This window comes from Tetrao urogallus (assembly GCF_951394365.1).
Source record: "Tetrao urogallus genome assembly, chromosome: 8".
Classification (NCBI taxonomy): Eukaryota; Metazoa; Chordata; class Aves; order Galliformes; family Phasianidae; genus Tetrao; species Tetrao urogallus.
This window is the reverse complement of record NC_136821.1, coordinates 26,310,447-26,325,447: the sequence shown is the minus strand read 5'-3', so window position 1 is coordinate 26,325,447 and position 15,001 is coordinate 26,310,447. Positions and strand designations below refer to the sequence as shown.

The 15,001-nt window shown below is 40.8% G+C and overlaps 1 protein-coding gene across 1 annotated transcript in view; it reads right to left on the bottom strand.

Moving 5' to 3' along the window:
• SATB2 (SATB homeobox 2) overlaps nt 1-15,001 on the bottom strand; it is a gene marked incomplete at its 3' end in the record, with an annotated part of 122,170 nt that overhangs the window by 91,034 nt on the left and 16,135 nt on the right. The window contains exon 2 of the mRNA XM_079539136.1: nt 11,590-11,766. Within this exon, the coding sequence (XP_079395262.1) occupies nt 11,590-11,766 (177 nt within the window). The remainder of the gene's footprint in view (nt 1-11,589; nt 11,767-15,001) is intronic.

Below are 15,001 nucleotides of genomic sequence, written 5' to 3'. Positions count from 1 at the left end.
TTACAATCCTAAATTAGCTAGAGATCTTGTCACATAGCCCATGGGGTGGTGCAATAGTTCTGAATGCAGTTCAGTCAGCAGCAGCAGCTTGCACCCACGGCCAGTTCCTTGATACATGGCTAAATAAAATCTAGACAAAATGCTCAGCACTCAAACAAAGTACAGAGCGTCTATTAATTGCATGGGAGTTAGCACTGCCATCGTGTAATCCTAGGTGAAAACATGATTTTTTATTTTTTTTCAAATTTATTGCGAACTGTTAAAAGTCATTCCATTTAAACAACATTGCACAATTTCCAGACAACTGAATCTGTGAAAAAAGCCTTATGGCTTTATGTCAAGTCTTTCCACATTATTATGGTGCAAAGGCTACGTAAATTTATCTCCATCTAATTCTAGATTTTTTTAAATATCAAGACAGTGTGTTTTTTCTTTCCATCTGCAGCTAAGATTTCTCCATCTCCGACACATTTATATGCAAACCAGAATTTAGGCATAAGAGATGCACGTAAAAAGAAAAGGATTCAGAAGAAGCTGTGAAGATGCACGATAGCAATTCCATTGTTTAACAGCCTCTCCTTCAACAAAATCCACACTGCTACCACCAGCACCAGTGTGCCACTTAGCACTGCAGCACAGCCTGTGCCTCCATCCCAACTGTGCTTCACTCAGGTGGGAAGGAAAGCAGCAGGCAGGGGCTGCCCCACCTCATTGGGATGGCACAGGTGCTTACTGTGGCATCAAATATTAAACTGAGCCACCCCAGAGCCATGACATCATGGTCACAAACAGCTTGGGAACACTTGCTCTGTTGCCTCTTTTTAGCTCTTTCCTTCCCCACCTTACCATACAGATAAGATACTTGCACAGCAATGAAATCCACTGCTAAATGCAGTTTTCCTACACAGCCACAGAAGGGTAAAGAAAAAAAATCTCATGTTTTTACAGTGAAATAAATATGCCTTATCCTTGCTATTCAAATAAATCTTGATTGCAAGGCATAAGTTAAAACATATCTGTGTGTGTATAAATATAAACTTTTTTTTTTTTTTTTTTTTTTAAGTGTAATCCACCGTTCACCATAAATTCTGCAGTTTTCTCTCATACCATCCAAACTAGACTGTGGAAGCTCTCTAGTTTAACGTTACATCCCTTTTCTACTTGCTTTTATGAAGTCACACACATCCTTCAGGCTCCCTTCTAAAAAAATCCACAAGCTCACGCTAGGATTTCAACAATTTGCGTCGGTATTTCAGAATCTGGGAATCACAGTCAGCTTAACAGAAGCAGCTTTCTGTCAGTACACTTGATGATAAAAGCCATTCTGGACAAATAAAACAATATCTCCATTTATACAATATAAAACTAATCCCTGTAATAAATGTATTAATTAACCCTTAAAAGGGCATTAGAATACGACTTTTTTTTCCTGTTACAAGCAGTATACTTGTTCCAGACCGCAAGAAGTTAGTAGGGTTTAATCTAATCCATTTAACCAGAACTTCAGTAACATTCTAATGGCCTTGGCACAAGCGCCAACACATTTCACTACAAAATGGCAAATTTAATATGAAATGTTTTAAACTTTTTGTGACAGAATAAAATTCCATCGAGAATAGTCACAAAAGACAAATTTTAACAACTGCCAGTTTCTACTAAATTCCTCCAGAAGGGTAATATTGAATTACCTTTATTATTACTATACTTTTTGCTGATAAACATCCAGTTGTTTCAGAAAAATACCTCCTGATGGTGCTTTGCAGGCAGATGCACCCAAGGAGAGCACAAAAATGGGAACTGCAGAAGATTCCTACAGAAGCCTTCAGGAGGGAAGGAAAACCAAACTGCAGCATCGCAGTGTGGACACCAATGCAGCACTAATGTGGCCACAGCAGCACCTTTGTTTCCCTTTTCATCACAGAAATGCCCACCTACACTGTACCATCCTACACATCAATTATGCCTTCCCACTACAGCCAGACTTTTAATGATTTACTTTGTGCTCTAGACTGTGATATCTTTCACTTAGCTGGAAACTACTGCTTTTGATGCAGCAAGTCATCTTTGTCGGAGATAAAACCACTTCTGAGAGCAACAGGCCTTTCCTCAGAATACCAAATAAAAGTTCTATCGTTGATCCAAGATTTCAATGTTTCCATGAATGCACATACAGCATATTTCCTTTTGAACAGATTTATCCCATTCAGCACAAGGTTTTATTTTTATGGAAGTGGCTGTTTCTTGTTGACTTGGGTTTCTTCATTTCGTGGCAATTAGTTGTAAAACACCTCAAGATGCATTGCTAGAACAACTGCTCTACAAAGAGCACTTTGTGTCTTATTGGAAAATATTCAGACGCTCAACCCAAACAAATGGTGCCTGTAATAAAAATACTGCCACGTATCATCATTTGTACTAGAACAAATCAGTTTTATTTGTCCAATCTGCATTTTAGTGTCACAGGTCTCTTAGAAAAGATAAATTATAATTCCTTATGCAATCAGATATGAAATTAAGTCATCTTACTGTGCAGAAGAATTTATAATAAAGAGACCATGTTAACCAGTTTCACTGAAAATATTTTGATCGTGTCAAAAAAGGCAGCCTAAAAATCTTTAGTGTTTTAACAAATTAACACTTGCCTTTTGGGTAAAGCACTGTACATGCTGTTAATCTTTTAATTAGGTTCTCAATTTCACATACCATTTATGGTAGGGGGGATTTTTAGCGATCAGAAAATGCAAATGCATGGTGTGGCTATGCTCTTTTAGCAGAGACTTCTGAAAAAAAAGTTATTCACATGTGCAGCCCTCTCTATTAAAGTTCCATGACAATACATTAATAAATATCTGTGAATACTACCAGGAGAACACCATTCTCTGTTATTAATCATGTAATTACTATGTTATTATATAAGCAAACAAATACAGCATTCAGATACAGAAAAACATGTGTTCTCCACTCTTAAGACACAGGAAAAGAAAGTTTCCTATTCGTAATGCACACAGTTTTTAGATCCATCATCAACATTTAAATATATGTAATAGATGCTGTCTGCATAAGTGGATACATAAATAGTGATGTTTGAAACATAATCTATGGAACATAAAATAAAATGCCAATTTTCTCATGTTGACTGCTGTACAATTCTGCCTAAACATCTCCTTCCAGGATGTTGAAAAGATCTGGTGTTATCTATAGCTCATTATTTGATGTGTTCCTTTCCTCAACCATTTGGTCCATCCTCAGTTTCAATACAAAATTAACACTTTTTCACCCACAGACTATTTCATAGATCCTATAGCTCATGTTGGGGAAAAAAAATCCATTCAGATAGGCAGACAAATTACCATCAGTTAGCAATCCCTATGCCAAGGGACATTTTTAGTATGTAGCTGTCACTGTGGAAGTAGGAACTATCTACTCGTTATCCCACATAATGATTTTTGTTAGGAAAAGGAAAAAGGCCAAAATGTGGCTAAGCAGCAAATATATTATAAAAACAAAGTATGAAAGCAATTTAGCTAAGAATCCTGACTGGCACACACATTCTCTTCTTCCTAGCTTCCTTGTTTGAATTTAACTCCTTATTGGTAACTGCAGAAACAGGTGAAGTTGAAAATGCTGCACATACACAACTGTCACAGCAACCCTTGTAATAATTTGGCATAAAATAAAAACCACACTTTCTCCAAAACACAACTGGGGAGTGAAAAGAGATTAAGAGGACCCCAGATCCCAGCATTACTATAGCTTTGTTGTTTAATTGACAGCTACTTCATCCTAGAATTTATTGTTTTTTTTCCCCTGGAAAAACGAAAGGTGGTCACTGACAGACAGAAAGACAGAGTTCTGTAAGCCCTGCAACAGAAAAAGGAAGAGAGTCTTACTGCAAACAGCCAAGCAGCTCAGTGGGCAGAGGAGGGCATGCATACCCGCTTCTCTCAGCCCAAGCTGGAATGTGAGCATTAATTAGAGCCTTAATCATCCTAATAGGAATGACATCTCAGTGACGAGTCTGGAAAAAGGTCACTAACAGAACCACCTTCTGCTAATGGTTTTTCATGCTGTACATTTAGCCATTTCACTTCCTGATGACAAACAATACAGTAGGACAGACTGCCCCTATATAAAATTGTGCAGGCAAAAAAGATGCAAATGTAAAGATAGCTATCTATCAACGAGTTCATGACAATTCTGGGTAGGGCCAGGATGACCAAAGTTGGATATGTCTTCCACAGTGCTCCTATGTGGTGGTAAGCAACTCAGAACTGACCTCCAAAGAGAGTAAAGGAGGACGCAGGGCACAAGACTTGCCCGGTCAAGGCAAGGAAAGCAGCAGCTGGAACCAAGTTCACAAGGAGCACGGACGAGCAAGGCCAACTGCAGCTGTGCAGAAAGCATCCTCTTCATGCCACAGATCTAAAATGTTTTCCAGGCCCTGCTCTAGATAAAGGCAGCAGTATCTCAGCAGACAAGAATATCTTAAAAGAAAAAACAAATACAAAAAAAGCTCCCCTAACTTGTGTGAAGCACCACCAGGCTCTGCTCTCCTCATATGCTACTGAATTTTTGAAGTATATTTAGCTTTTTAACTACCAGGCTGCTAAATGCACTTCATTTTCCTTTTCCTGACAGGGAAAGACCTAGGCTAACCTAATTTATTCCCATTTTTAAATACAGCACTTTATCAAATTCATGGAAGAAAGACAATTATTTTGTTTTGAATTAAAATGAATAAACATCATTTCCCAATTTTCCTCAAAATTACCAGTGGTTCGTGGGCTTGTGGGCTTAGCTGAGAGGTTGAGAAGGGGCCAAGAAAAATCAGAATTTATTATAAGCTGGTCTGAGTTTTTAATTGAGTACATACAGGCCTTCCAGAGAGAGTGTAGTTTTTATTTTATGCCAAATTATTATAAGGGTTGCTGTGACAGGGCAAATAAGTAAATAAATGAATAGAAATAATTTTTAAAAAGAAGTCTATGGTCCAATTTCCCCAGCATTTCCTTACTGGTTTATAAAACAAGCAGAACATATGAAAATATGCCCTCTAAGAGTGTGACACATGAAGAAACTCCAGCGCTGCCCAGATACCCTCACACAGAGCCTACAGCCGCAGCAACTGGGAAGCAAGACAGACCACCGCCCTCGTCAAACAGAGGTGTGGATTTGCTGCTGCGACCTCAGCAATGTTTCTCAAAAACAAAGTGAGAGAGGAATTATTAAGTGTTTTGTTCCTCTCTATCAGCAACACAATCTGAGACTTACCAGTTTTGAGTAAGGAACAAATAAACTACAGGCACTCTGCTGTAGCCCAAAGCCAGCACCTAGATGTGACACATTGCAAAGTACTTGGCCTAGAATGCTCCTCATGCAAAAGAAGCCTCAGGCAGGCAGGTCACAAAGGTAAGGGGCTTCCCAGTGACACCCAGGCTAGTTCTGTCTCCTCTGTCTCCTCTTGCTGTCCCTGTTTCCTGCTTCCCAGCCAGGCTCTACCCTGGCAAAAACCGCAAATGAGATGGAGAGCAGTGTCAGAAGTGCTGAGCTGGTCAGGGCTGAGTTTGGGTACTTGCCTCTAAGCTGTTCAAACACCAGTAAAGTACCCATTTGCTTATACTACCCAGATGTTTGCCGTCTAGAAAAATAGATTATTATTTGTGGAAGGTTTTGTTCCATCACAAAAATCCTGTAAATAATATATTGGGATCAGAAAGCCAATACCACATGGCACACATCAGTACTGGGCTGGTGGTGGGGAGAAAAAGGAAAGAGAGTCCTTTGACCACTGTTGAAAAGTTAAGAACTTCCATCATGAGCTTATCAAAGAATGGCAATTCACTGTCGTTCACGCTTAATGCTATGGTGGACAAGGAGGGAGACAACTTGAGAAGTACTGGGTTCCGATTTTCTGTTTCTAAACATGCACAGAAATATGTATCTGTATAACTTACAGGTATAAAATAATTTGTATGTACCTACACGATAGATCTAAATTACAAATGCATAGTTCTTATATATAGAAGTAAAACATCAATCTATTCCATTAATTACATATTTTAATATGATATCATAGTATTTGCTTTTCGATCACGAAAAAGTATAGTTTAAGTAAACCCTATGAATACAAATGGATCTCTATCTCTCCCTTAATACTTAAAGATTTCTTAATAGTCCCACGTGGCATTTAGAGAGAAGGCTTGGGCTATAATTGAAATGGCATGAGAGGCTGAACCTTTAACAACAAGTGTCTTTCAAAACCTATGCACATTATGCACTGTAATGGCTACTGAAAAACAAAGCAGGAAGAGGCTTTTCAACATTCTCACTGAAGTCTAACTTTCTCTCTCAGCTCCTGTAAATGAGTTTCACTTGCAGTTGTCATGAAGTTTTTTAGGGTAGACAAAACAGTGATTTGCTGGTAAGCATCCATATAAAGGGAAATAAATAAATACTCAAGCAGTACTCAGACCAATTTCTTCAAACATCACAGAGAAAGACAAAGAACACAACTCAAGCAGTGCACAATTCAAGAAGGAGCTGCTTTTACAAGGACCGCTTTGATCTGAATGGCTGAGTACTACTGCAAGAAATCCAGTCTGCTCAGCAAACCCAGACAACTTTGTCACTAAATGTCATGTCTGAGCTTACTGTAGGATGCCTGTTAGAGTTGTACCTCACATGCTTATTACTCCTGAATGATTATGTAGGGGCCTGTATAAACAATGAATATTAAGATGTTATAATTACAAAATAAACAAGAGAGTTTGGCAAAGCAGATTACAATAACAAAAAGAGAATAGATAGAAACCTTACCCCTATCCTGAGCTCACTTATGAAACTCAAGCAGAGCAGATCTCCCGAAGAGATCCTTCCTCACTGGTAGCCAGCTCTTAAATGGGTCTAGGAGGAGCCTGGCTCCACCCCTTCCGGCAGCACAGGTGAATTGCCTTCACCTGTGCTCCTCTGGTTAACTCATGGCTCACCTCAGGTGATCAATCAGAGGTTCAGGCCGTGACTCAGCAGCTCCCATACAGGGCCTTTCACAATTTCACCTCCAAAGTTGGAAAGAAGAAAGGCAAGCTTATCCATAAGAAGCATCCCCAGGCAAGGTGCACAAAAGGAGATTGCTGAATAAAGAGCTGCTAAGGATGGAAGAGACTACTCAGGTGAACAGAGCCATGAAGAGGGCTGGGTTGGTTTCTCTTCTACTCATTAAACCCTAGATTAAGAGATGTTTGATTATACAAACAGGGAGCCACAGCTCAACCATACAACTGGCACTGGGCACTTGGCTAAGGAAGCAGAAGATCCTGGATTATAGCACTCTCGCAATTTATTGCACAGGAACTACCTTCTCCCAGGTTTCCTCTCATCTCGCCCATACTTCTCTGTTGTGCCTGTATTAAAAAGTAACTTATCTTCCCAATTGCAACAAACTTAGCTGTATACAAGCAGCACAAGTTTTGCAGGGTTTCGCTACATTTTTTCTGTACCTTTCTTGATAGAGAAACATAAAATCAGTTTGCATGTGTTCAACACAGCCCCCAGTTGGTACATTCTGCCTTCACCTCACATTCAGTTGGAAACTACTATGGTCCCAGAGGCAGCACAGATGGGAATATTTCACAGGATCTTTTGTATTAACTTTCTGTTTGGGTCTTCCCTGAGCCTCGCTCTTGAGAAGCAGATCACAGCAAGTAACACAGCACAGCAACAATATTCAAGATGTGCTACCCACAATGCTACCCACAGACACAGTCAGGGCAGGCACTCCTTTGCCCTGCCAACAAACCAGCAGAAAAACCTTGGAACCAAAGGCAAAGTCTACTTTGATGGGCCACTAAGCTTTGTGAGGCTCTGTAGACAACGTACACCAGTTCTGTGTATGCTCACAACAGCTAGCAGGGAACCAGTCAAAAGAGAAAACGCTACTTGATTTTTCACATGGATTCTAAGAAATTGGTAGAAGTGTCAGGGGACTGGTAGAAGTGTCTGGGACTGCTCTTCCTCAACTCCACAGTGGGAGAGAGTCAGCTTTCACAGCAGGTCCAAAGCTTCAGACCGTTCACAGAGTACTTCAGATTGCAGGTAACTTCGTACTGCTTTGGCCTCAGCACTCAGTCCCTACCAGCTCGCCCCCTCTTGCACAGCTCACTTAGAGTACCATGCCCAACAATAAAAAAATAACAGTAACAGAAAATAACTTTCAAAAAGGCACCAGGGTATGTAATTTTTATTAAATTACACACGGAACAGGTGCCCTTTCAAAGCGTGACTCTTTTTCTTACCAGAAGGCTCTTGTAGCAGGTTCCCTAGTGTCAGGTGTAGACTCAAGTGATGAAAGAAAAATACATAAATGTTGATTAAACCTTTGTTGCCATTCACACCACCAGCTTTCACACCCCAGTGCCAAGCTGTTAACAAATTCCCATTCTGTTCCAGAAGACTTTTCACAGCTCCTGTCAGAAAAGGGAAGTTTCACGAGGGCAGAGCTTGCTGAAAAGTTTCCGCTCTTGCCACCATCAACAAAAAATGTTTGCAACCAGCTGTTTGTGTAATAATAACTGTGTCCTGCCCAAACTGTGGGGGAATAAAAAGCTTCTTCCAGCAAGGCATGGGGCCATCTTCATGTATATCCCCCAGTATGTATTTGTTTCAAGATATTTACGCTAAGACTCCTCAACTCCCTGGGGAGCTCAGCAGCTCTGGGCAGACTCACAGCAGAGCCTCCTCGGACACACATTCCCCTCCATGTCACGTCTTGTCCCTGGCACGCAGGCTCTGCAGTACAGTAGGCGATGTGAGATGGGGCCCTACGCACAAATCGCGCACCACCTGCTTGAGACTCAGCAGGGCTGTGCAAATGCTGTGGTGAACTGCGGCGAAGGCGGTGTGAAATTGCACAGCAGTTCTCTCTCCTGCCATGACTCCATTTTTTCCCCCACAAGTAGCTCTTATCTGACATTGGAGACATGGTTCTTTAGAATGCACAAACACGAGAAGTGTCCTGTGAGATGAAGCGAACAGTGGCTCTCCTTTCGAGAGTCAACCAAAGAAACAGACATATAGAAATTATATAATATAGACATATAGAAATTTTCCTAACTCAATAGGTGACAATTGCTACATGCTAGATGAAGATTACTGCATAAGCAGCCTTTGCAAAACAAAGCTTTGACAGTCTCATGTTTATTATGTCCTAGAGGACATGAGGACGCCTAGTCACGACAATGTCTGAACAACTCAAAGCTGGTGGTGCGCGATGCACCTCCTGATGCATTTCTCATGCAGCTTCTCATGCAGATCCTGTAATTCAGCTGATCACAACGCATAGAGAAGAACTAAGTGGCTGTTTATCAGCATATATTGCTAAATGAAATCAATTCCAACTACTGGAACAGAAGCAGACTTTATCCAGAATGAACAGAGCAAATTAGCCTTATATTTTTTCCTTTTTCTCATATCAGAAAATTATTCTCCCAAATGCATCCTTTATTAAAGTATTTAGCAACATGTTTCTGTAAACACTGCTTGACAGATTATAGCCCAACATTCTAGAATTTTTCTCACAAAACTAGCCAGTCTCAGATACCTATACCAGCAAATTGCCTCTGCCTGTACCTCATCTCTCTGCTTGCAGACAGTAGCACAGAAGCAAGCTATTTCAGAACAAGCTGCACACTAAAGTTTTGTACGTTAAAATCAGCATGTCCTGCAGTATTTGCCCAGGAAGCATAAAAGACTTCAGAGAACTGGTCCTTTGGTGTGACAATAAGCATGCTGACCAAGGAAGAGATTTTTTTCCTGGCAGATCTTTGAAGTAATTTCTGTCATTTCTAAATATTATACCACCTGATGTTTCTAGTGGAAGGCAATGAATCCCTTAAAGACAAAAACCGTGAAGTCTTTTCTATTAGATTAATTGAAACAGAGGTTCAACTTTGATTTTATGGACGAGTTATTTGAGCACAACACCAAATGACAGATTACTAGCTGAACCTGCTCCCTGTCGAAGTCTGTAGTTTAAAAACGCAGTGGCCGGTTCCTCCCTGCAGTGACTAATTTCCTTTGTGATTCAATCTGTCTCTACTCCTTGGTATTCTCACAGCAGAGAGATGCTGCAAATGCAAGGTTCCCCAAGTGAGATGCTCAGCCAGTGTGGATCACTGCACTGAGTGGCATTCCTCCTCAGAGCAGGTTTCCCGCAAAGCCCATTCCCCTTCATAAGTGCCAAGACTGAAATCTTGGCCACTGAATGCAGCGTGTTCCACATGTTAGCTCACAACATATTGAGCAACCGTGTTAACTGAGATGGATAGTGCTGTCAAACAGGAAGCTGGCTCACCAGGATGGAAACAGTGGAATACAATGAACTTTCACATTTATTGGGAAAAAAAAAAAAAAAAAAGTGTCCCTAAAACGACATGAAATGTTTCCTGTTAAAAAACAAAACAACTATCTTCTCATATAGCTTCTATTGCTGCATTGTATAAATAAATAAATACATTAGACCTGCATGAGCTCTGCCCGTAAGCAGATCCTGAGCCTCTCACAGAGCAGAGAGGCTGACAGAGGAAATGAATCATTATCACCCTGCTTGGAGAGAAGTTTGTACAAAGAGTGCTGCGCTATTAACCGCTGTCTGGAACTCCTGCATTCAGCACTACCGCTGCTCCCTCTGTTTTCGCATTCAAATTCCGAGCTATACAAAGTGACTAAAACCAACAGATAAAATCCAAATCCCCAGGCAAAGCTACTGTTAAACTACCCTAAACTGCAGGGGTCCAACTGATGACATGAGGATGAAACAAAGTCACAGGCTTCTCATCCAAAAGAGAAAACAATGAAATAATCTCCTCAGCATAAAAGTTTCTTGAAATGTGAAATTCATTTTGGAAAGATTTTTCCCGCTCCCCCACCTCCTGCCTGTCTCCCCCATTTATACAATCTTAGGTTTCGTGGTGATATTTTGGGTATAGAGAGGAAAGCTTTGTTAATTTTAGATTTTGCTCCTTCCGGAGAATCATTTTCAAAAAGAAGGAATAGTAGAGATTTACAAAGCATTTGCAGCAGTACCGTAGACAAGCAGAAACAAAAATCAGTTTGCACATTTTGCAGTACAGCTATTGGCCGTTAAGAGAATATGTATATATAACCTTATTGTATTCAATACACTGTTTCAAAAATGCTGTTATATATTATACCATGCTGTTCAAAACGGCCCTGATAGAAAGAGACGTACCAGATACCGTCTAGCCCTACACTTAGAGGTTCTACCCTGCTCTTCTGTGCTGATTTCCTCAAAGCAGCAACCTGCCTTGAGATGCAGAACAAATGTGTCATGAATACGCTGGCTGATCATTATCACCATATTTCACACTTCAGCAAGATCCAGCTAATGCTTTCTAGGCAGGCTAACAAGGTAGGTGTTGTTCTACACCTAGTTTAAGATTAAGTAATCAATACAACCGATTAAAACACTCCCAAGATTTCCCACCGATTTTCTTGCTTTCTCCTTGCACTGAACAGCCTGAGGTGCACCATTCAGTCAACACAGAGAAGAGGGAAAAGAACTTTACTGAATACCTTGTGCCTGAGCCGCAGAGCTGTGGGAATACCCCAGAGCCAGGAGCGCTGTCTCCACCAGCTGGCTAAAGAGCACATCTTTGCGAACCAGAACGAACTCAGCATGCTCTTCTCGATTATCATATTCAAGAGAGGCATCCGACTGCTCCACCACACAAAAGACTGGAATCATCAAACCTAGATGGAAAAAAAGAAGTCTGTGAGAGAGGAACAAGAAAAGCGTCGTACATCTCTGATAAAAGCTTTCATTTAAGACACCTCCTAGAAGGCTCATCGTAAGTGGATATCGGCCTTTCTTCCCCAGGGGACAGCTTTTGTTTTCTTTCCAAGGGAAATACTGAAGTCTCATCACTTGACTCATTTACAAACCACACTAAAAGCCCCAGAGAATACAATTTAGGAACAAAATAACAGTCAGCATGAGGGCAAATGAGATTTTTCTGCTAAGACTTTTTAACACTGAAGAAATTTCCTACAGTTCCTTGAATGCCCTATTCTTGCAGGTCAGGGCTTCTCTACACTAAGAGATCTGAAAACCTGACATGTAAACACCACTGTCCAGCTTCTCTCCACACAGTGGCCATCATGGAGATATTGCTTGAGGCTAGTCCCACATGCACTTCTTGGATTGGCTACGTTAATTCACATACTTCCAGACTATGGCCATCCTACTCGTTCTGCAAAGTAAACACCCTTGCACAAATTTTGCTGAAAATGATAATTTGGTGGTGTTGAGAGCTAATGGACCAGCAGTCCCCGAGAAGCAGGCAGTGTTCTCCCTCTTAATGTATGAAGAGAGTGAGAACAGCTCTCTTAGAAAGAGAATCAAGGATGAGGGTGAGTCACAGAAGTAAAAAACTCAGGGAGCGTTCTGGATTCAATTTAATTCTCTTTTACTGTAAATTTACTTTTGTGGTAATGAGATCAAGTCATCTCTGGTAATAAACTGTGAGGTGTGAACTTAAAGGGATCCAGTACTACAGACAGGCCAGAAACAAGCCAATTTGTGGAACATGGCTTTATAGTACTGCATGTCTGTGCATAGAGGGAAAAGCATGAAAGGAAAACACAGAAAACTTACTGAGTTGGAAGATCCATTTTCATCATTTGCTATAGGCCGTGAAGTGTGTGACAAAAGAAAAAGTCACTACCTCCAGCAACATAAATTTATTAATTGGATACATATATTTTGTTAGCCCCTTGATAAGCTATGAAATATTAAGGGAAAGACAAATCCAAGCCTAAAGCCATTCTCAAAATGTGCTATGTAGAGCTTGCCTGAAAGTCTACTAGTTTACTTTTCAATCCTGTTTTTCAGAAATAAATACGACAATTTCATGTAGATAATATGAAAATAATTATTATGGAAATATTCATGAAAGAACAGATACAGATCACTGCATTCCTGGTCTGGGCACTTCATAAGGGAGGAGAAAGCCAAATGTTGGTTCTCCTTCTATACCAAGCCAATTAATTAAGATCATCTATCAGTAGTTCTAATATCTGCAAACCAGTGGTCAAATATGCCTTCAAAAGGAGCCACACTGCCCTGAAATAGATACAGTCACAGCAGGAACACCTGCTAAGGGACTTGAATCCTCCAGGCTTGAATTTGCAGAGATGAGATTTACTTAAAATGTATTTCAGATACACATTTATCATTTAGTGCCATAGCTGGCAGGGATCAGCTCCCAGTTGGACATTCTAACTGCAGACCAGCAGTAGCTACAAGCCTGGATACCCAGTTCATAGGTTTTAGCATTCTGTTTTTAATCACACCTTCAATAATGGGTAAGTAGGTTACAGCATCATATTGATGCTGCTCCCTCTTTACCACTGATTCTGAGATAAACCAACGCATTTTGCAAGTTCAAGTAAACAAATTTTAACACACTCACTCAGGAACATACACTGAAAAATATCTCTGGGTGCTTTTCTGAAAAGACAGAGCATGGCTGATTCTGTTCCCACTGAAGTCAGTGACAAAATTGTTATTCCTTCCCAAGGTTAAAAGCTGAATTGTTTGTCCATAAATCATTTAACTAGTTAAAATGAAATTTAACCCCTGTAAGTAACAAACACGCCCTCCTACCGAACGTACGGTCTGTCACAGCATTCCTGATGGGGCTATTAATGTCTCAACAGAAGAATCAGATAATTGGCCAAATGCTAAGGCTGCAATATCGGTTGTGTAAACCACATTTTGGCAAGACAGTGTAAGTGGGTGAATGCAAACTGATGAGAGGAATGCCACAGCATCTTCCATCCTCCCGCAGTATGCTGTCCCCGTCACAGAACCGCCTTTCCACCTTTTCAGCACAGAAGCAGCACCTATTCTCCACGCAATTTATGCCCACAATTTACTGTCTTAGCGCAGACAGGACCTCAAATGGCAGAAATGCTGTTGTCACAGCTCTACTGTATGGATGGCATGATAGACTTGCAGGAAGCTTGCCCATGACTATTTTTCAAATGGCCCATCTGAGCCATCCAGGGTCACAGGAGCCCTGCTACAGAAACAGGTTTTGCAAAAATACCTCTAAGCTCAGTGACCCAGCATAACTGACGACAAGCTGCCATTAGTACTTTAAAAACAGAGAGCAAAGGGCAGGTTACCACATCTGCCACTGCTAACACGTTATGATCCTCTCGCTGTGGCTGGACTCTTAATCAATTTTGCTTTCCTAGAAATCAAGAGTCATCCAACTTCTTCCCAAGCAAACCTCACTCCGAGGAAATCTCATCTGCTCTGCCCTCTATTTTGCACTGGAAAGAGTTAACCCATAATATCTCAAATGGATTTATTACAGTGAATTTCTCTGTTTCCTGATATTATCTGAATATAAATTAACATACCTCTGGTACATGAAAATCTGAAGGAAAACCATCTGCAGCTAAAACCAGCACAGGCTTTACACACCAGTACGCACGATGCCTTGTTCCTAGGTGCATAAACGGAACCTCCACCTCACTACAGGGCCCTTACAGAAGAGGGATGCAAGCCAGTCCATCCTCTCCATCATTCCATTGAACAGCTTACAGCAATACTCAAGAGAGCAGAAGACCAAGCGTCCAGAACAAAGCACTGCATGCAGTAAGAAAAGCCTAACTCACAAACCCTAAAAGCCCTCAGCTCTTTTCTCCAGTGCCTGCACAGCCAGAAGTAGCATCCCTCCTCTTCACGTGTACACACAAAAAAGGCTGAGATCCCTTTTGAGCAAAACTCTTGTGCATTTGCTCTCCCAGCTTTAGAGAGATGCTTTAGTGAATGATGCGGTGTAACTCAAGATGGATAACATACGGCACTGAGTTTCACACATGGAGAAAACAAGGGGTAATCTGAGGGCTGAAAAGAAAACATCTTGTTTTCTCAAAGAAGCAGCACAATATGCTGAATTGCACACAAAACATC